Source organism: Arachis duranensis, chromosome 1, assembly GCF_000817695.3.
Source record: "Arachis duranensis cultivar V14167 chromosome 1, aradu.V14167.gnm2.J7QH, whole genome shotgun sequence".
Taxonomy (NCBI): domain Eukaryota; kingdom Viridiplantae; phylum Streptophyta; class Magnoliopsida; order Fabales; family Fabaceae; genus Arachis; species Arachis duranensis.
In genome coordinates, this window is record NC_029772.3 from 4,663,204 (window position 1) to 4,684,083 (window position 20,880).

Genomic DNA, 20,880 nt, shown 5'->3' on the forward strand with positions numbered 1-20,880 from the left:
GTGATTCAGCATAACATGAGTTAAAGTAGTAGCTTAAAAATATTTTAATACAAATAAAGTGAAATTCTAAAGTATTCTTAAAGACTAATATAAACATTTTAGCTGAACGAATATACAACTTTATTTGTGTATTTCTTTTGAACTTCTAACGCCTATTTTATGCTTTACATTATTTTAGTTAAGAATTGTACAGTTATGTTTAGTCTCGATATGCTAATACCTCAAACTCTTCATTGACTGAATTTGAAGTTCTTCGAGGATCTCATAATCTATCATATAATAACTTGATAAGCATCCAAAGTTTTGTCACTTCAAAATGAATTTGCCTTGTATGAGTCAAGGCCCCTTCTCGTACCAAGTATTTGCGACCTTCACTCAAATGATTCTGATTGTTTGATTTTGGGAGTGAGCACTACTTGATCTTCATTCATTAATCTTTGGTGGAAAGTTCCTTTTTTCGGCAGAATAGTCCATTCAGTGATCCATCTATCATCCACACTTGAAAACTTTCCTTACTAAACACAACCTTCTTTACTTCTTCATTTGAAATGCTTTTCGATAGTTTTTCGTTCATATTCTAAATAACTTCCCTTTGGAATTTTGTTCATGCATTCTTCCTTATTCAGTTGCCTTTTTTTTTCAATTTTATTTTTGTTTATCATATAGATAGTGGTTGTATGAAAAAATTTTGTTTTTTTTTTGTTTAATTACTCAAGTCGTTATAGTTTTGTCAAATTTTCAATTAAGCTTCTGTATATATTTTTTTAATTGGATCGTTATACTGTTTTTTATTTTGTAATTAGGTTATTTTCATATCAAAAACGTTAAAATTAATAAAATATTTCTCTTAAAATACATGCGATAAAAAATTTAATTAAATTTTTATTTATGAATATCTTCAATTTGCAAAAAAATATTTAATTAACTCTAATTACAAATTTAGTAAAATTATAGAGATTATCAGAATAATTATTTTTTTTTCTTGTTATATCAATCTTTTATATCTAACATTGGGCTAAAATCTGAGTCCAAAACAAAAACAAAATGATCTTGTCTTGACGATTAATGCATGCCTTGTAAAGAATTAATGTGCATAATAAGAAAAAATAATTTTACAGAGTTATTAGTAAATACGGCATAAACTTATTAATTAACGTACATAATAAGAACAAATAATAAAGAACGTGGGTGAATATAACCCAACAAGGTTAGTTGACGCAATCTATGTTAGGTAAAGGAGACCCGAGCGAGAAAAGAACAAAACACGTGTGAAGATCGATGTCTTCAAATGTGAAATGTTTTTAATTTTGAGGGGACCCCTCTAATCTCTCATGAATTCTTTGCCAAATACATCTCACACATTCATTCATTAATACACATACATGATTACACACGAAACTTTATACACGTTTCTCGTAGGGTATGTCCCTTCATGTTCTTGTGTAACATGACAAAGATTCACACCCACGTGGCCACAGATTCATCTCTAAACCTTAAATTCATAATTTAAACTTAAAAAAAATTCTAATATTATACTATAAAATTACTTATTAAAAAATTAACTGATAAACAAATATTATATATATATATATATATATATTTTTTTCTCTAAAAATTATTTTTCCTATATTATTAGGCGGCCACAGACCACGTATATAATACATTGTTCTTTTTTCTTTCTCAGGAATTAGGAGATCGAGACCTGACTTTTCAGAGTTTTAATCTAGTTCAAACTCTTTATTTATTAGTTTAAATTATTTCGTTTTATGTCAGGTTTAGGTTTGTTAGATCAATTTGGACTTATTAAGAATTAATATATTATATTATTATTTTATACAAAATATGAGGACTGCTGAATTTTAAACCTTGAATATTTTAAAATATATTTATTTGTTGTATTTTTCACTTTAGGTCTAAAATCTGGTTATCAACTCTCATCCTACCTTCCTAATTTCCTACTAGCTTTGCTAAAAAAGAATAGCATATTAAAATTAAATCTGAAGTATTGTATGCTCATAATTTATATTATAAAAGAAAAATAATATTTATATTTTCAGGCATTTATATTTTTGTATTTTTTATATTTTTATTTTTGTAATAAAAGTAATTAATAAAAATGAGATAAAAAATAATTTTTTTATACAAATATAAGAGAATTTTTCACAAAAAATTAACATAAATATATTAGAGGTTGGTCCAATTTAAATTATTAATATCTTTTATTATTTTTAAAAATTATATTTTTATATTTACAAATACTTTACAGTGTAATTTTTAAATTTTATATATATATTTCGTTTACAAATTTATAATTATATTATTTACAGTGTAAATGAGATAAATCAACACGATATAAATTGATAAATACACTACAAATTACATATTTCGGTAATTAAAATTATTAAATTATTTATTTAAAAAAATTCCCTTTGGTATTCCAATGTTTTATATATTTGTTGGACAATTTAGGACCTCAAAGTGTTGTCTGGTTAAGGTTCACACACACCCTTCAAAAAATCCACCCACCTTCCTATCTTGCACCCAAAAGCCAATTCCTTTCTTTCTTTCTTTCTCTCTTTTTCCTCTTCAACCTTCATTCAACAACTACATGCGTCTTTGACTATACAACTTCTCTAAATTTTCCCAAGTTCCTTGGAACACCCAACTATTATATTACCCTTCAATTTGTGTTCTTTATTTTCCTTGCTATACTTATTACATATCTCCAATTCTCTTTGAAACTCTACATTAATAATAATATCAATATCTTTGATTTGGCAAAAGTAGTGTTATTAATTAAGATGATGGGTGCTTTATCTGTGGTGGGTTCGTCAGTGATGGAATCACACACAGGTCCGTGTTTGTGTGTGGATCATCATGCACATGCAACAAGTGTGAGTCTAAAGAATGGTGGTGGAAGCAATAATAATGTTATGGAGTTGAGAAGCTCCTTCATTGATCCAATGAGAGAGTGGAGGCTATGTCTTAGTAGAAGAAGTTGCAAGAAGCAGCAGCGAAACCATTATAGGAGATTCAACATTCTCAACGAGCTTGGTGGTCAATATGAGGAAACTTTTGATGATGTTAAAACGGTAATTAACATATACAAATTATTTATTTTGTGTTTAAATTAATTAAGAGTTTAAATTTTATTTATTTACTTACATTATTGTTGTTGTTCCATCTGATAATCAAATTAGTATTTTATTTTTTAAATACTATTTTGATACTTTTTTGAAAACTCACTTTATTCAAGTAGAAATTTATTTAATATTGTAATATAATTTACTGTTTTTTCTTAGTTTTATTTGTTAAAATTTTTTTGGGTTAAAAAGTTAAATTTAATTTTGAGGGCAATTTACATAAATAAATCGTTTCTCCTTTAAATTTACGCAATTACATGCCAGTAGCGGTTTACGAAAACACATAATCTGTTACTACTTCCAACGGTTTATGTGCACTTCCCCACACACATAAACAATTACTGCTGGCCAAGCATCAATAAATAGAAACTACGACAGCTTCTATTTACATGTAATTCGCAGTTGGCTATAGCGGTTTCTATAGATATATAAAATAATGTATTTGTGTCTTCATATTTAAAACAATGCAGTTGCATAAATTTAAAGGGTAAATAATTTATTTACGTAAATTACTCTAATTTTAATGTAGTTATAGTGTAACACGATGATCAAATTAAATTTTTCATGTGCTCTGATGATATTTTAATTAATGTCTTTGAAAATTAATTATTTTTACTCATGAAAATAAACAACTAATTTTCTAAGTAAAACTTTTATATTAATAGTACATAAAAATTAAATTTTGAAACATTAAGCGATAGAGAGAAGCATACATGAATGATTTTGTAGTGAGTAGGCAGAGCATGTTGACACCAAATGAGTAGTTAATGACTTAATGGTAGCACAGAAATTAAAATTAAACAACTCAAAAAGTTGAATTAAATAAACGAAATGTTGTTTGTGATCTAATTGATAGTTACATTTTTTTTGGACACAGCAAATGCTCAACTATTTCACGTATAAGGCTGTGAGAACAGTTCTTCAGCAGTTGTATGAGATGAACCCCCCTCAATATACCTGGTTCTACAAGTAAGTTCAATTTTTATTGTTCATACATAGATTATTTCAGACTAATCCTGTAGTGGCCTGGTCTGTGAGATTCACGTTTTTTTTTATTTTTATTTTTCAAATTTAAAATTTACTGATCTTGAGATTCAGTTCTAAATACTATATTAGTCTTGGGACCTTTTCTAATACTCTGAGTCTAAATAACGGAATGTCAAACTTGCTTTGTCACAATAGATACAAGAATAAATAATGTTTGTTCGTTTTAACGTTTAAATAAGACATAAATGAGATTATTTTGAAAAATAAAAAAAAATAAAATAGTTTGCACATATATAAATTTTTTTTTGTACGTATTTTCGTTTTATCTTGTTTAAACATTAAAATGAGACAATACCGTTTAGCACTATATTTAAGGTGGTAAATTAGAATAAGTTCAGCATTTCGTTTGCTAACTCAATGCTAAAAAAAGTTTAAAAACTAATATGATATTTAAAACTGAATCTTGAGGACCAATACAATAAATTTTGGATTTAAAAAACTAAAATAATGAAAATCCGCAAATTTGAAGGGTTTAGGGTTTAGTCGATCGATTATTTCAACCAAAACTTTGATGCCTCCTAGTTATTATTGATGATACCCTTAATAGAAATTTATCATACATACTAATCTATTATGTATACAAATTGTTAGCAATGATTAATTTTGTACCGCTAGTAGGTGACCTGATCAATTAAGCAGTGTTCGGTATGATTATTGAACTTGAACCTGCTAACTCAATAAAAACTATCTCATAATTAGATCCATTACACTGCTAAATATAGTTCAAGTCAGCTAAAATTTCATTGCACCTGTCTTTTGTGTCAATTTAAATAATGGTAAATTAGACTGATATTCCCTCAACCTCAAGTTACATGATATCTATTTGATAGTTTGATTTATCATGTTTATACTAGCCTTACTAGGAGTAAAAGAGATGAGTTTTATAATTTACAAAATATAATTCAGTAGTGTCAATGTCACATCTAATTAAGTAGTTTTATTTTTTAAAATTTTTTAATAGATAAAAACTATTTTATATTTGTATTGACTTTTTAAAAAGGTCTATGGTCATGGTAAAAAAATCGTGACCATAATTAGTGAAAAGGGTGATTATAAGTCTATTGTCACAATATTTTCACCGTGGCCTATTCTGTCGTGGTTATAGACTTATGGTCACGGTTGCAGTGATCAGATTCTGGCACTTTAGGCCAGGTTCTTTTATTGTGATCATAGGTTACTCTATAGTCACTCCTTTATTAAAACTGTGACCATAGCCTAATCTATGATCACGGTATGGTCACGGTTTTAACGTAACCATAACTACTCTTTTGTAAAATTGTGACTATAGCTTATTCTATGATCACCCTTATTTTATACCATGACCATAGCCTAATCTATAGTCACGGTTTTACGTGACCATAAATATCTATAGTCACCCTACTTTAAAATCGTGATAATAATTTAGTCTACGGTCATCCTTTTGTGAAAATCGTGACAAAAAAAAAACCATAAATCATAAATCTAATAAAACTTTAGAGGTATTTATTATGGTACCTAAAAGTTTAGTGTCTAATCACCAAAAATAAGTAAATAATTAATATTTAATTTAAAAGAATAAATATTTTTAAATATAAATTTTATTTGCTATAAAAGATAAGTTCACAAAAATTTGATATTAAAGTGATAGAAGCATATAATTGGCCAACTTTAGAATGATGAAATGAATGTTATAGAAATTGTAAAAGGTGGTTGTGGATGTGTAGTTACAAGTTGATTGGTATAGCAAGAGCAAAGTGGACAAAATTACATACTCTATTGAAGTTATGAGAAGATAATACATACAACGTTTAATTGATTTATAAAGTCATACACTAATCGCCATGCTAACTGAAAATTTCTATATTGGCAGTTTTGTTGCATCGAACAAACCGGGAGATGGAAAACGTTTTATTCGAATCCTCGGAAAGGTACTTTTCAGCATCCATAGCATTTCATTCGTAGAGAATTAATAAAAATTTATGTGATTGATTAGTGGCTTTTGTGTTTAGATTCCAAGTATATTAAAAATGAAAATGTACCATGTATTATATAAAAGATTTTTTAATCTTCTTTTGCTCAAAATATTCTTCTAAAAGTTATTAAAAAGGCCATGTAAAAATCAATTACCAAAATAGTTTCATGTATTTGTATATAATACATATATTATTTTATATACTTCTAATATATATTTTAATACATATTTTATATAAAAACTGATTTAATAATTAATTTTTTATATACGTATAACATGATTAAAACATTATATGCTCTTCTCTTGATACCGAAAACATTGACAATAAAAATGAGCTAATAATTTCTTTAGCAATTATATCATGTATTTCATACTCAAGGATCTGACTCTCTACAACTTCGTTGATTCCTACCACCATGTCTACATATGATTTGCATGAAATATTTCACGTTACAATAAATTGTAAATGATGCCTTATATCGTTTTGTCACAATTGATAGGAGCAACAAGATCTTGCTGAAAGAGTGATGGTTACTAGGCTTCACCTCTATGGTAAATGGGTCAAGGTAATGGAATAAAAAAATACTCCCAAACATTCATAAACATATTAAAAATGGAGTAAAATATCAATTTCATCCTTGGCACAAAAACAATAAAGTAATCTTTTTCAAATGGGGAGGAACAAGTTTTCATTTTAAAATCTTAGCGACAGCAACTTTATCCTCCAACTTTTTTGTCAGGGATGAGATTGAGAGTTTCTTTTGGCAATCTTTAAGTTATGGAATATGGATTGATGAAATTATATTTATGAAATTTATCTACCTTGATGGTATATGCAGAAATGTAATCATGCCGAGATATATCAAGAAATCTCTGATGAAAATCTAGAGTTGATGAGGGAACGGCTCATGGAGACAGTAATATGGCCCTCAGATGACTCAAACACAGAAAAGATTGGCTGATAACCTTTTTTTATTATCTCAGTCTTCAGTTTTCATTTCTGTTTTAACTTTTAAGCTTCTTTATTAGCCTAGGTATAACTATTGTTTTAATACCAAATGTGACCGTTACATTATTTTCGCAGAATAGGATTATTGGAGTTATACGTTCTGTAAATTGTGTATATATAAATATATATGCATTTTAATATGCAAACCATTACTTAGACACTTTGAGGAGGATTTACGAATGGCTTAAAAATATATGCATTTTGTGAAGAGTGTTTGCAAATGATTCATCAAACAAAAAAAAATCAAAACATTGCAGCCATTTCCGGATCATACGCCACCTTCAGCATCCGATTATGTTAGATTATTTTAGGTTTAATTATTCGGTCGGTTCTTATAGTTTTACCAAATTTTCAATTAAATTCTTATATTTTTTTTTCAATTGAATTTTTACACTTTTTTAATTTTATAATTAAATTATTTTTATATCAAAAAATAAAAATTAACAGAATATTTCTCTCAAAATACATGCGGTCAAACATCTAATTAGATTTTTAATTATGAATATTTTCAATTTGTAAAAAAATCTTCAGTTAATTCTAATATTTTTTACACTAGGAATGACATAATTATAAAACTAAAACCAATGTAGAGATAAAAAAAAATAGAATCAAACTGAACAATCTAATGTGATGTGCTTCTACCACAGATGCTGATAATTAAACAACCATGTCATTTCAGCATGCCATTAACTAAAATTAAAAATACAAAGTGAAAAAAATCTCTCATATAAAGCAAATTGTATGTGCCAAAATCTCAGAAAAATCTCTGGGCTTGCCTAACATTCTTCACAATAAGGAACTAAAATATTATATATGTGCCAAAATATCTAAATTAATTTCAACTTTATTTATTCTTCTGAACTTCTCTTCACATGAAATTGTTGAAACAAATTTTCATGTAAAATAATCCATTATCAATATGGAAGCTTTCCACATTGAGCCCGGTCTATGGATTGAATATTAATAAGAAACGTACACCTTATACAATTCCATTTTTACCTAAACGTCACATAAATTTTCTTTTCAACCTCAGGAAGCTAGATTTAAGTATTTATGGCTACGTTTAGAAGAGAGAATGAGACTGAGAGATTCAAACTGGGAGACAGAAACTAAATTAAGTCTCTGTTCTAATTGGTGTAAAGTGTACAAGATCAATGCAAAGCAAGACAGAAACTGAATGAACGGTTTTCTAATCAATAATTTTTATGTACGTGATTGCAGTTGATCAAGATATGTATAACATAGAAATAGTGGAAATTTATTTACAGAAAGACATGAAAAGTCTTATAGTTTATAAGAGAATATGAGCAATATGTCCTAATTATCAAGAATAGCTTAGAAGAATAACATAGCACAATAACTAAAATACTTACCCTACATGTATTTATCCCTTCAGTAGGCTCTTCACCACAATCACCACCAGTATCAGTCATGATCGTCCTCCCAAATATGTTTATAACCGTTTCTATTTAAATTGACCAAGAATTTTGATAAAAAAAATAAAACATAAAAAAAGACTATGCTTCCTTTCTCAAAACATTGCCTAACAAATTATTTGGAATATAGCATTCATGAGAAACAACTAAGAAGCATTGTTGAAACCAAGTGGGCTCAGGGCTTTTCCAGCTTTTGGATCAGAGCTCAAATAATTTAAGAATCAGAAAGACAGAAGTTTACAAGGCATCCATCACTGCCAGAAATATCCCAACCCCTACCCTTTATATGGTGCTTACATATACAGTATTCCCTTAATTGTCAGTATGCCTAAACCAGAATGAAGTTGAAGCTGAGTTCTAAACTATACATTTACTACTCATATCTTACAACACTAAGCCTGTAAATCTACATTGATCCTCTGATTTACAAAAAGTAGCACATAATATTGTGTGCAGTTAAGAAAATGAGATTCTGAAAGTAACCTGATCAGGAGTGCTTATGGAATCAGAAAGCTTTCACACTGCTCTGACTGGTTAAAAAAGAAAAACTAATGCAACTTGATACACCTGGAAAGGGAAACATTAAAGAAGCAATCAGATATATGACATAATAGAAAACTACTATCTTCTAAGGAAACTTCTCAGGACACCCATAATCAGTAAACAGAGTGCCCTATTAAACATCATCTGCTGAAAAAAATTAGCATACCATATTGAAAGCTGATTTTGAATGCAGGATGCAACATACATAAGATGTGAATACAAAAGAAAACAATTTCTACTGAAATCTCCCATCTTTGCCTGTGCCAAAGGGATTGTATCCAAGGATTTGATTAGATTTAGCTATCACCAAAAGTAATAATCTGCCCAAGTGCATGTCTCGCACGAAGCTGCAGCAATAGAAGAAAATTAACATAATACTTAACAAAAGTGTAAAACGAATTTAGTTTGGGATGAAGAATAAAAGAACCTTCACATCCATGTGAAAATCATTGACCATCCTCTGTATTTGAGAAACTATGCCAAGCCTACGCAAAATCATAATTCGACCAAATGCATCGGGACTTTCAGGAAGAGTGAGATTAACTATAACCCAAATAGAAGCTGAGCGTAAATGCCAGTTATTGCTCTGCAGAAACTGGTTGAAAAAAGAGTGAGACTCATTCTCTGCTTGAGGAAAAAGTAGCTGCATTACAGATTCCTTATGAAACTCATTTCCGCTAGCAATATTGACGAATACATACATCCCCTACAAGGAAAAAGAACCAAGACATAATAATCAGCTTAAAGGAGAAGAACCATTCAATAAAATTAGTCCATACCTGTTGTTTTAATAAATAGAAATTCTTTGTTGTGCTTAGTTATCATATTGATGTGTTATTCTGTAACAGTATTGACATTAAATGACAATGCCATTTAGGAAAGAATGACAAATTACAGATAACAAGCTAGTAACTAAATTGACCACAACCCCAATCCTTAAGGTATAGATATAAAATATTTGAAATATTACAGTATAATGATATCAGTATAACAAAAACAGCCTTATCCCATTAAGTGGATTGCTACACAGTGATATTAAGAGAATCTGGAAATTTACATCTTCTACTCTATACAAAAATAATTAGGTACAAAAGATACTCCAACCTGTATACCAATTTCAACTTTTGAAGATTTTTGTAATTGCCTTAAAATAGCATCTAGTATGATACCATCTTCAGCAAAAGCATATTCAACAGAGTATATACATCCGTGAACAAAATTGCGGACAAGGCCCATAGTTTGTTCTTGAACAGAAGGCTCAGGATCTGCAGAATACACATAATCAAGGACAACTTACTCGGTCGATATGAATTAATCAGAAAAAGAAGACCTTGAGTGTCAATACCACAGATAAGGCTAGCGATTGCTGATGCTGTCAATTCCACAAAAATTACTTCCTTGCATATTTTATCTGCGTGGAATACCATGTTCCTCAAGGCCCATATAGCATTTAGCCTTAGAGATGAATCCATAGACTTTGTCAATTGCACAAGCTCTTTAATGCCTCCATATTGCATGAATACTGACTTATGCAATGAAAAGCCAATCGCTATGTTACTGATGACACCAAGGGCTGCAACCTGGAGATAAGAAAGGAAATGTTCCACCTTGATGGGCTTAAACAACATTAATGAGGCTATATGTGTTTTGTTATGGGAAATGAGAACAATTTTTCTCTTCAAAGAACAGGGATTGTGAAAAAGAACATGACACCTTGAGTCTAATTAAAGGCAAACGCCTATTTATGGTTAATAATAGGTCATACTGTCACAGGATAACATATACAATGTGTATTTGACATACTTAAAACCAAAATAAAATAACACCTGAATTATCATCAGAACAGCATACACTGTCACATATTGATTAATGAGCAATAGATGAACATTCAGTTTAACCTAGATACAAAAACAAACATTATAGATACAACAGGATACCTGGACATTAGTAGAATGATCAGAGAGAAGCTGAAATAGAGAAATGGCAGCCTTTTCAGTCAAAAAATGACCTGCACTCAGAGTCTGAATAAAATTTTATGAGACTTGAGCTTTACATAGCATAAAAGACTTCAAGTACCAAATGTTATCTCATTTACAGACCTTGATTGAACGAGAGACACTTCTTAAGCAAACACAAGCTGCAGCACGTACAATGGTGTCATCATGGGTTAAGGCATCGACTACTAGATCCAATACCTATATTCAGATTTGTTTTAAAAAAATAAAAATGAAAAAGAAAGAAAAAGATGATTAAAAATGTGTACTTAATATATGAATAAACAGTTAACTAGTGAAAGCTGCATTATAACTTCATCTATTATGGCCTGAGAAGAAACGTCAAAATTGGTTCTAGTAGAAAATAGATGGGAGCTTGGGATGGTATAAAATATTACGTCAACAGTATAAGTATACAGACTCACTATCACTTCTAAATAATTAAATTCATCAGTTTGTCTAAAAGATGCAAAAGATCCAATCTTTATGTTAGACTTCACTGTATTTTTGCCAAAAATGGTTGCAAGGTAGTTAACTCAATGGGGTAAAAGTTTCTCTAGTCTTTACCAGCAAGGCAGCAACAATGCCAGAAATATTTTTTAAACAAAAATTTAAAAAAAGAAGTAAAAAACATAGAAACTAAAAACAACAACAACTACTACCACTTTATATCTAAACTCTAATATACATAACCTAAGCAATTATTGCTAAAACGAAAATAATATGAGCTAATTAAATTTAAAAATGATTTCCATTGTACAAAAATAGTTCTGGGAAAAAAAATGCAGTACACATATACATGGATGAAAAGTCACCCAAATAAAAAATATATACATGGATGAAAATGCATGGCACCAAAAATGAAAAAGATAGAGATATCTTAATCACCTTACATACAAAATATAGATATCACAGTGACATATTCCAAGATGAAATGATGCCATGGGAAAAGGAGTGCATAAAGGAAAAATAACATCATTTTCTGGAAAAATAATTTGCTTCTGACCCCATTATTCTGAACAAACCAGTAACATGACAAACAAGTTCCTATGGAAACTGCTAGCAGAAGCATTGTAACTAAAGTTTTGCTTTTGCAGCAGCAAAGGCATTTATGCATGTGTGCAGATAACAAAAAATTGCAAGAAAAGGAAATGGGGACTAGCAATGAATATAAGAGATTTTCTTAATAGTGTCAATGAAACAACTTACCTGCAATGAAATAAAACTTGACCTGCAACACTCTAATTTTGAGCAAAGATTACCCAAGGCCAGAAATACACCTTCAAGGCGCTTTGGAGGTAAAGGATGCTTTTGCAAGGTACTGCAGAACTTATCAATAGCATTTGCCTCAAATGCTAACTTATGCATATCTTCTTTATCTGCAATCAAACTTGAGAAAGCAAAAGAAGCTTCATCTCCTACTTGACCAGAGTCATCAAGGAGCTCGAGCAAAATGTACACTAATTTGGTTTTGGTTCCTATGTCTTGGAGATAGCAGGAAGAAGAATTCTTTACACAAATCAAACACAAGCAAGCTAATAACCTTGTCCGAGGAAATCTGTCCTTAGTTAATTCAATTACAGAACTTAATGCTCTTCCACTATGAAGGTCAACAAACTTTGAGATAACTTCTGGGTCGTTTTTAATGATTGCAGCTAAGGACTCTAAACTAGCGTCTCGTTGACTCAGAGAGCCATCAAGAAGGCTAATAAGCTTCTCCAAAATGCCAGCACAACATAATTTATTTTGTTCATCATTTGTCTCACAAGAATGAATAACAATGCCTGCACCAAGTACGGTAAGATTTTCATTCTCACTCTTCAACAGTGAACGAAGAAAGTCAATGTTCTCCTCTTTAAAAAATTCATACTTCGGAGCTAGTTTTGATTGATAAATCATTCGTAAAGATCTGGCAGCAGCATCTACAACCTGAAACAGGAGGGAAAAGGCTATTAAGAGAAAATCAACAATCAATAAGCCACAAGCATTTCCTGTTTTTATCTTTCAACCCAAAGCACTGGAATCACTTAATTGCCTTCCATTTTCACTCCCTTTCCGTTGTCACTCTAAACTACCATCCCCTAACCAAGAAAGACAAATTTTCACTGTGGCAACACTAACAAGCATTTAATTGATCCGAGAATATACTAACAAAATGATAGTGACAAATAACAAGCTTTTAAAGCCCAACTCCACACAATTAGGAAGAGAAAAACAGTCACAATAGAGAAATAATTCCAAAAATATATTCTACCACTCAAGAAGAATTAGGAAGCATTAATTACATTCCCAAAATCATAATTGACTCCAGAAAAGGAAATTGCAATTTAAATAAGTAATTCTGGCAGAGAGCTTAAATGACTGAAAAATTGGAATGAAACGAAATATAGTGATCGAACAAATTGCGGATGAAACAATCCAATTCATGAATAAAAATAAAAATAAAAATAAAATTGAAAAAATAACCGTTCCGATCATCGGAATTGACCTTCACATCCGAAGCGGAGAGGAGCCTGATCAAATGAGGAAAAGCTCCGGCGTCGAGGACAGCGCGGACGCCGGCGTCGACGCCGCAGGCGAAGCTGCCAAGCGCTGCGGCGGACTGGACGATAAGGCTGTCATCGGAGTCGGCGTCGGCGATGGCAGCGGTGACGGCGGGGACTGCACCGAGCTTGATGTACGAGAGCTTCTTGGTGCGGTTTCCGATGATCTGGTTCTTCACCTCTCTGACGGCCTTAAGCTTCACCTCTCCATCGGAGGAGGCCAGGCGGTCTAGAATGTGATCGGACGAGGAAGCGGATGCAGTTGGCATGGAAGCTGTGGCGGAGGTCGGTGGCGGAAGCTCATGCACGGGGGAGGAGTTGGAAGTGGTGGCTCTGCGCTTTCGACAGCAGAGAGAGAGAGAGGTTTATTATTTTTTATTTTTTCTATATATATATTAATATGTTATCAGAAAACAAAAACAAAATGTATATTTATTATTTTCCATTTTCCATAATCCATATGATACAAAGAAACAAACAATGGATTGAGGGGGGACATTTCAGTGGTCGCAGGCTCGCAGCATAATGTTTGAAGCACGTTAGTTAAAGTTAGAAGTTAGAATTTTCTACTTCTGTTTTTTTTTTTTTAATTCCAATTAGTTAGAATTCTATTTTTCATTATTAATCGGGACAAAAGAATTAATTATTTGTTTTTTCGTTATAAAATATAAAATATTATTAAGGGAATTCTTACAAATTACATTGTGTTAGGTTATGAGAATTAATGAGACAAAATAACACAATTATAATTTACAGATAAAAATAAATAAAATTGAACTAAATAGTTTATGCAATAATAATAGAAATAATATGATTAAGTTGTAAAATTAGAATGTCTAAAAAGACATAAAACAATCTATAATATTTTATTACATATTATAGAAATTTATGTAACAGAATTAGATATATAAAAAATTTTACTAATTTTCGCTCATATTATTTTCACTCGTTAATTCTATCTAAAAATTGACATGTATTAATAAATTATATTAACCACCTATATATAGTTTGTTCAAAGTAGTAATACGAGAAATAAATAAATTACTACTTATTCAATCTTTATCAAGTTGATAATATGAATTTAATCTTATTAACTTATCATTTTGTATAACTTTATCAAGTTGATAAATATCAATTTAATTTTATCATCATCTACAACTTATTTTTAATACATAATTAGTTAATAATTTGTTTTTTGACCAAATCAAAAATTTAAACTAAGCTAACTCATCCAATTTTAATCAAATAAAAAATTATAACTTAACTAGCTTATTTATCCAAATCATATCTTATTAACTTGTTTTTTCTACACTTATCAAGTTGTATGTTTAGTAATCATATGATTTAACCAAAATGAAGCTTTTATATGCCAAAACTTATATCATCTTTTAAGTTGACCAAAATGTAACATTATTCCTTGACTAGAAATTTTATCATACAAGTGGTATATAAATCACCATGCCATAATGCTTTACGAGTCTTCCATTTGATATTCATCAAATTGATAAACATCAACTTCATATAAATTGATTCATGAACAAATTTTACAAAGTTCCATCACTTTAAGACTCTTCCATCTTTTAGTACGTTGTGTTTGCTTTCAAACAAAAAAATTCGACTCTGTTTTCACACATTGAACTATAAAATTTATAAATCAATGGTTAAATAAACACCTTATACAAAAGATCAACCATATATAACTATGTACTTAAAAAAAACATATATAACCATGTACATTCCAACACCACAACTACCATGTCTCAAGAGCATAGAACAAGATCCTCATTTTTACCCATAACTAAATACATTCTAATACCACAACTAATAAGCATAAAATAAGATCTCAATTTCTAAAGGTTCTTGACAAAATAGAACTATACTTTCTAGGTTCTAAGATAGAATTAATCCACATATAGCCACAAGTTATACTTACTACCCCTTCAGCAACGCTATCAAGAGCAAGTAAGCGAAGTCAAGAACATATACTATCAATTCTGTATCTCACCCATGGTTTTGATTCACATATACCCAGGGTTTTGATAAAAGAAGAATACATGATTTACTGTTTCTACTTTACTTTGACAAAAAAGGCAAATTACCTCAACAGAACTTAAATACGTGATTTATCGCTTCCTTATTCTTAAAGCAACCACATATTTTCCTTTTCATAATTAGACTGCTTCATTTGGATGGCAGTTTAGATCATGTTCTTCATATTTCTCTATCACTTAAGTTACATTAGGATTCACCACATCATCACTTATTTTTAAAGGGCTTTTTGGCTCATCAATTTCACTATGGTTCTGAAAGTAGTTGGGTTCGACCACCTCTCTTCATATATTTCTTGTTAAAAGAAATATTTAGTTTATCACCCTTATCTTCCATTTTATTCCCTAATAATATCTTGAGTTATCTGGCTTATTTGTAAGCTTTATGGCTATGTTTAGTTCCAAGAATAGATAAAACAATGCAAGATAACGGAAAACGAGATATAACCGATAAAAAGACACAAAATTTAGTGTTTTTATTATTTTGTTTAATAATAAATTAGAATAAATTATAAAAAATTAATTTATTTTTATTTTTATTATTTAAAAAATTTAGAAAGCAAAAAAATAATAAAAAATATAATTAACAAAATTAATAAAATAATTAAAAAAATAAAAAATAAAATATATTTTTTATTAATATTTTTATGTCTTTTTTATCAAAACAAATACAAAATATACTAGTCAATTTCTTTGGACAGAAATTATTTTACATATAGAAAAATGAGTGGTGTTTTATTTGAATATAGTTGTTTGAGGTATTTTATAGAATTATGGATTTGTCAAAAAAGGAATCTAAGACATAGATAATGTGTTGATCAACACGCAGGTAACGTGTTGACGTGTCCACCAAAAATGCAAACGTAACGTGCAATGCCAACTCAACACGCAGGCTGCGTATAAGCCTAGTCCAGCCATGTGTCCAATATCCATGTAGCACGCAAGCTGCGTATTAGTCTCAGCCGTCCACGTGTCAGCATCCTGTGCAGTACGCAATCCACGTGTCGTGTCGTAAGAGGGAGGCCCTGCACCAGGAACAGCAGCTATTAATGTTGGACGTTGGGGGTTGGCAGCGGATGTATTATAAAATGGTGGTGGAGTTGTGATAGTTTTCATTGTTTTCTTTGAGAGTGACAAAGGAGTGGTGGGGTTTGGGGTTTAGGAATGTTTTAAATTAATTTTAAAATTGAGAATTAGATTAATATATTTATAATGGTACGTGATTATACGTCTCTTGAAAATCATGTTATCAATCATCTGGGTATCCTAATTATATAAGTTTATTATTTTGTATTAATTTATTAGTATTTACTTGATTCATATTAGTTTAATAGTTTGTATGATTATGATATAGTTTTGTTTCTATATTTTTTGATAGAATATATAATTAATTGAATAATAAAATATTACATCTTAAATATAAATCTTAGCTAAACAAGAATATAAGATAATAAATTTAAATTGATAACAAATTTATTATATATTTTTAACAAATTTTGTTATTCTTATTGCTTTCATTATTATTATTGCTTTTGTTATTATTATTTTTAACACAAATTTATTAATTTATCTAATTTATTAATTTGAATCTAGTTGTTATTATTATTATTTCTTTCGTTATGTATGGTTCATTGTTTAGTAAAATAAATTAATAAAACTGGCTATTGTATGTTATTTTGTGTTTAATATTTTTGTTATTTTATTTTATGATTTAATTAAGAGAATGGCGTAATGTAAATAATAAAAAATTATTAATTTAATTTTTTGTTATTTATTAAATTAATATTTTTTATTGAACTTTATCAGGCTAATAGAAATTTTTTGCCCCGTAAGCTTGACCAACCAGAAACGTGGCATCCAACGGTTGAGGAAGTCTTACAAACCACCGGGTTCTATCAGCTCTCGAGAGTTGGAGTGATCAGAGAGAATTCCGCGATGCTAGCTGCTTTTGTGAAAAGGTGGCGGCCGGAGACACATACTTTTGTGATGTCAGTGGGTGAGGTTACAGTGACACTGGAGGACGTGTTACACTTATTCGGCCTACTGATCGACGGAGAGGTTGTGACTAGTTGGACCGATAACTTGGTCATCCAGAGTCTCGCGATTTTCGACAGCGAACCCCAAGTGAGCAGTTTCTTGAACTTGTGAAACAGGCATCTTCTGAACCATCGCCAAGAACCACAATGGCAAAGTTTGGTAAAATTCTTCCCATCCACTAAAAACCTTGGCTATCGACTTCTGCTTTGCCAGTCAAGCCTTCCGGTAACTAATAGTGTAGTTGAATCTTTCCTAAACCTCTGCAATTATAGATTTGACCTTTATGGATGGGTCAGACTCAACCAATGGCTTCATAGCCTCAGCAATCATGTCCGAGTCTAACTTCGAGTGATCCTGTAAGATCGTTCCCATGGAACACGTGTGCCTCTCGTTGTATCTTTGAATCTCCCAACAGGCTTTCTTCTGTATCAAGCTGGCTTGGATAAGCCAGTCGCACCCACGTCCGTAATTCTTGCACTTTGCATGGAACGTCTGTGGCTCGGATTCATAAACAAGGTAATCGACTCCTCTGGAGATAGTGTAACTCCGAATTGCCGCAATGACTGATTTTCTTGAACCGTATTCCATTCCGATCCTAAACTTCCCATCCTCAAGATCAGCGACACCTATAAGAAAATATATTTGTCGTTCATTGATCCGCTAAAACAAAATCAAGTAAACATATTATTCACTGCTCACGTACCTATGTTTGCATGATCGGAAAACTCCAGTGCATGCATGGCGTCAAGATCCAAACTATGAATAAAGGGTGGAATGCCCATCGGTTGACTAACTACTGCTGGAACCACTAAAGTTTCTGCCACTGCCTCACCTACCACATCGCCATCATTGTCCTCATCACCGGCTTCGTACGTAGCTTTGAACTCTTCATCGCTATCATTGCTCAATTCCAAGTACGCCTCACATCTATCATCTTGTACATCTGGGTCATGTTGAACTTCATCTGTAACAATATGCTCAAACTCAACATATAACTCAATCCTCGGGTGTTGCACCTGAGTTTGCTGGTGAATACGACACATTCGCTGAATACTTGTTTCGTCGATGATTGGCATAACTTCTGATTGCATCAAGCCGCCAAATACGACAACCAGACTCGTGTAGAGAATGTTGGTCACCCTCTTCACAATATCAGCCGCTATGCTTTGACAGAGCCCGTATTGTAGTTCTACGAACGTTATAGTGCACGAAACCACTAACAAAAATATATTCTCACATGCAAAACTCACACCCTCATACATATTTCGTACGACCTCACCGCTGTGGTAAACCACTATGTTGTTAGTCCCCTCCATCGTACCGACCTTGGAGGAAAATACTTCTCTCAGAATGAAGCAACATGCTTACGAGCATTGCTTTTATAGACGGAAGACTCTCTTCGCAGGCAACGTGTTGCGAGACCGTCCAACCAACGTCCACCACGTGGCAACACGCAACATGTGTGTTGCTGCCACGTTGGAATCACGCATCATGCGTGTTGACGGATGACTGACACGTGGTCAACACGGAACTTGCGTGTTGTTCCAGATTTTGACAAGTGTTCAACACGTGGGTTGCGTGCTGAGTCAGCATGTTACCTGCGTTTTGTTACCTGCGTTTTGAATATAATATCTTTATTTCTGTCTCACATAAGGAGCTTTCTTCAGTGGAAAAGTATTTTCAAAACCTTTATGGTCCAAGATTCTCTATAAATCATGACCATTAAATTTTTGAATCAATGGCTCAGATTTAAAATTTTTATTAATAATATAATAATTATATATATGTTTAAATATTGTTATAAATACTTCTATTTTAAAATTACATTTTTGTCCTTTCTTTTCATCTTTTTTCCATCACCCCCTCTTGCCGGTGACGTCGCTGAAAGGAGGAGCACAGCCACCATGAAGAGCCGCCACGAGGAGTCGTCGTCGTTGTCATCTTCTCGGACTGCTTCTGCGTGCACCGTCCTCACCGTCGTTCATTCGCGTCTTGCCATCACCGAGCCGCCGTCGTCGTTATCTAGATATTTCAATGGCTGCCGCAGATGTTGAGTTCTGGTGCTTCGTTGGTGGGCTTGCATGGGCTACTGATAACGAAGCTCTAGAGAAAGCCTTCTCTGCCTACGGAGAAATCGTTGAATCAAAGGTCCGTTTATTGCAGGCTTCATCGATCGGGATCTGAACACCAATTCGGATTTGGATTTGTTACCGCTAGGATCTCTCTGATCTGTTTTCCATTACTTGATCTCTGTGTTACTTTTGTTACTATTATGATTCTTATTATCCGCCAATAGGTACGTTCCTTCTTCATCTTTGATTCAAAGGCGAAGATCGATCAGTTTCTATTCGGTTCTCGAATCTGTTAATTATCTTTGTTCTTACTCAGATCTGATGTGAATTCTCGTGGTTGTGTTCAAGTCATCAACGATCGCGAAATTGAAAGATCCAGAGGTTTCAGATTTGTGACCTTTGCTTCTGAGCAAGCCATGAGGAATGCGATTGATGACATGAACGGTTCCAGCCTTGACGTTCGTAACATCACTGTCAACGAGGCTCGTAACATCACCGTCAACGAGACTCAATTCCGTGAAGGTGGCGGAGGTGGCTTCAGAAGCGGAGGCGGCGGTGGATATGGTGGTGGCGGATTTAGCCACCAGGGCGGTGGTGGTGGATACAGAGGTGGGACCGTCATGAAGGTGGATACAACAGAAACGATGGTGACAGCGGTGGTTACGGAAAAAAAAATGTGAGAAGAAGAGGAAGATGGAAAAAAAGAAAGAAGATAAGGACATTTATGTAATTTATTTATAATTTTTTCTTTTAAGATCATCAAGAATTGAATATACTTTTCCCACTTAAGACAAAGCCTTTACATAAATATAATTTTGTGTTTCTATCCTTGTTTCAATGTTCCGTACCTATGCAGCCTATGTGACGGCAAGATCCTGGTTGACCATCTACTCAAAGCAAGTTTAAATAGTTAGGTTGCTCTTGTTCTAGAACTTTTGATTCCTCTTCATTTGGTTGCTCCTTTATGACGTTATCACTTCCTCTTCCAGAATTGATAGATTAATCATCCAAATCAATTACTGTATTCATATCTTTACATGGTTATTCTATATTATTC

At 31.8% G+C, this 20,880-nt stretch overlaps 3 protein-coding genes and 1 pseudogene across 3 annotated transcripts; 2 read left to right on the plus strand and 2 right to left on the minus strand.

Moving 5' to 3' along the window:
• Positions 1 to 2,497: 2,497 nt before the first annotated feature.
• Positions 2,498 to 7,310, plus strand: LOC107495681 (chaperonin-like RbcX protein 2, chloroplastic). The gene is made up of 5 exons (XM_016116878.3): positions 2,498 to 3,092; positions 4,021 to 4,112; positions 6,040 to 6,097; positions 6,642 to 6,707; positions 6,981 to 7,310. Exons 1-5 carry the CDS (start codon positions 2,802 to 2,804, stop codon positions 7,101 to 7,103), a joined length of 630 nt encoding a protein of 209 aa, XP_015972364.1. The 5' UTR covers positions 2,498 to 2,801; the 3' UTR covers positions 7,104 to 7,310.
• Positions 7,311 to 8,657: 1,347 nt separating this feature from the next.
• Positions 8,658 to 14,020, minus strand: LOC107495474 (uncharacterized). The gene is made up of 9 exons (XM_052253481.1): positions 13,612 to 14,020; positions 12,333 to 13,052; positions 11,229 to 11,324; positions 11,067 to 11,150; positions 10,475 to 10,709; positions 10,234 to 10,394; positions 9,557 to 9,835; positions 9,296 to 9,476; positions 8,658 to 9,153 (listed from the first exon to the last, which is right to left on the minus strand). The coding sequence occupies exons 1-8, from the start codon at positions 13,933 to 13,935 to the stop codon at positions 9,426 to 9,428; spliced, it is 1,950 nt and encodes a 649-aa protein (XP_052109441.1). The 5' UTR covers positions 13,936 to 14,020; the 3' UTR covers positions 8,658 to 9,153; positions 9,296 to 9,425.
• A 3,983-nt stretch (positions 14,021 to 18,003) lies between these two features.
• LOC107472710 (uncharacterized) lies at positions 18,004 to 19,067 on the minus strand. Its single transcript, XM_016092223.1, has 2 exons — positions 18,455 to 19,067; positions 18,004 to 18,377 (listed from the first exon to the last, which is right to left on the minus strand). Exons 1-2 carry the CDS (start codon positions 19,065 to 19,067, stop codon positions 18,004 to 18,006), a joined length of 987 nt encoding a protein of 328 aa, XP_015947709.1.
• Positions 19,068 to 19,785: 718 nt separating this feature from the next.
• On the plus strand, positions 19,786 to 20,688 carry LOC107472701 (glycine-rich RNA-binding protein GRP1A-like; annotated as a pseudogene).
• The last annotated feature ends 192 nt before the right edge of the window (positions 20,689 to 20,880 follow it).

What these genes read in the sequence shown, in the direction of transcription:
- LOC107495681 (XM_016116878.3), top strand. Translation starts at nt 2,802, where the DNA reads ATGATGGGTGCTTTATCTGTGGTGGGTTCGTCAGTGATGGAATCACAC. An exon ending in CTTTTGATGATGTTAAAACG is followed by an intron (nt 3,093 to 4,020) that starts GTAATTAACATA and finishes TTTTGGACACAG; the next exon opens with CAAATGCTCAACTATTTCAC. An exon ending in TCTATGGTAAATGGGTCAAG is followed by an intron (nt 6,708 to 6,980) that starts GTAATGGAATAA and finishes TGGTATATGCAG; the next exon opens with AAATGTAATCATGCCGAGAT.
- LOC107495474 (XM_052253481.1), bottom strand. Translation starts at nt 13,935, where the DNA reads ATGCCAACTGCATCCGCTTCCTCGTCCGATCACATTCTAGACCGCCTG. An exon ending in AATCGCTAGCCTTATCTGTG is followed by an intron (nt 10,395 to 10,474) that starts GTATTGACACTC and finishes TGTATTCTGCAG; the next exon opens with ATCCTGAGCCTTCTGTTCAA. An exon ending in AAGTTGAAATTGGTATACAG is followed by an intron (nt 9,836 to 10,233) that starts GTTGGAGTATCT and finishes TTTTCCTTGTAG; the next exon opens with GGGATGTATGTATTCGTCAA.
- LOC107472710 (XM_016092223.1), bottom strand. Translation starts at nt 19,067, where the DNA reads ATGGAGGGGACTAACAACATAGTGGTTTACCACAGCGGTGAGGTCGTA. An exon ending in TTCCGATCATGCAAACATAG is followed by an intron (nt 18,378 to 18,454) that starts GTACGTGAGCAG and finishes ATTTTCTTATAG; the next exon opens with GTGTCGCTGATCTTGAGGAT.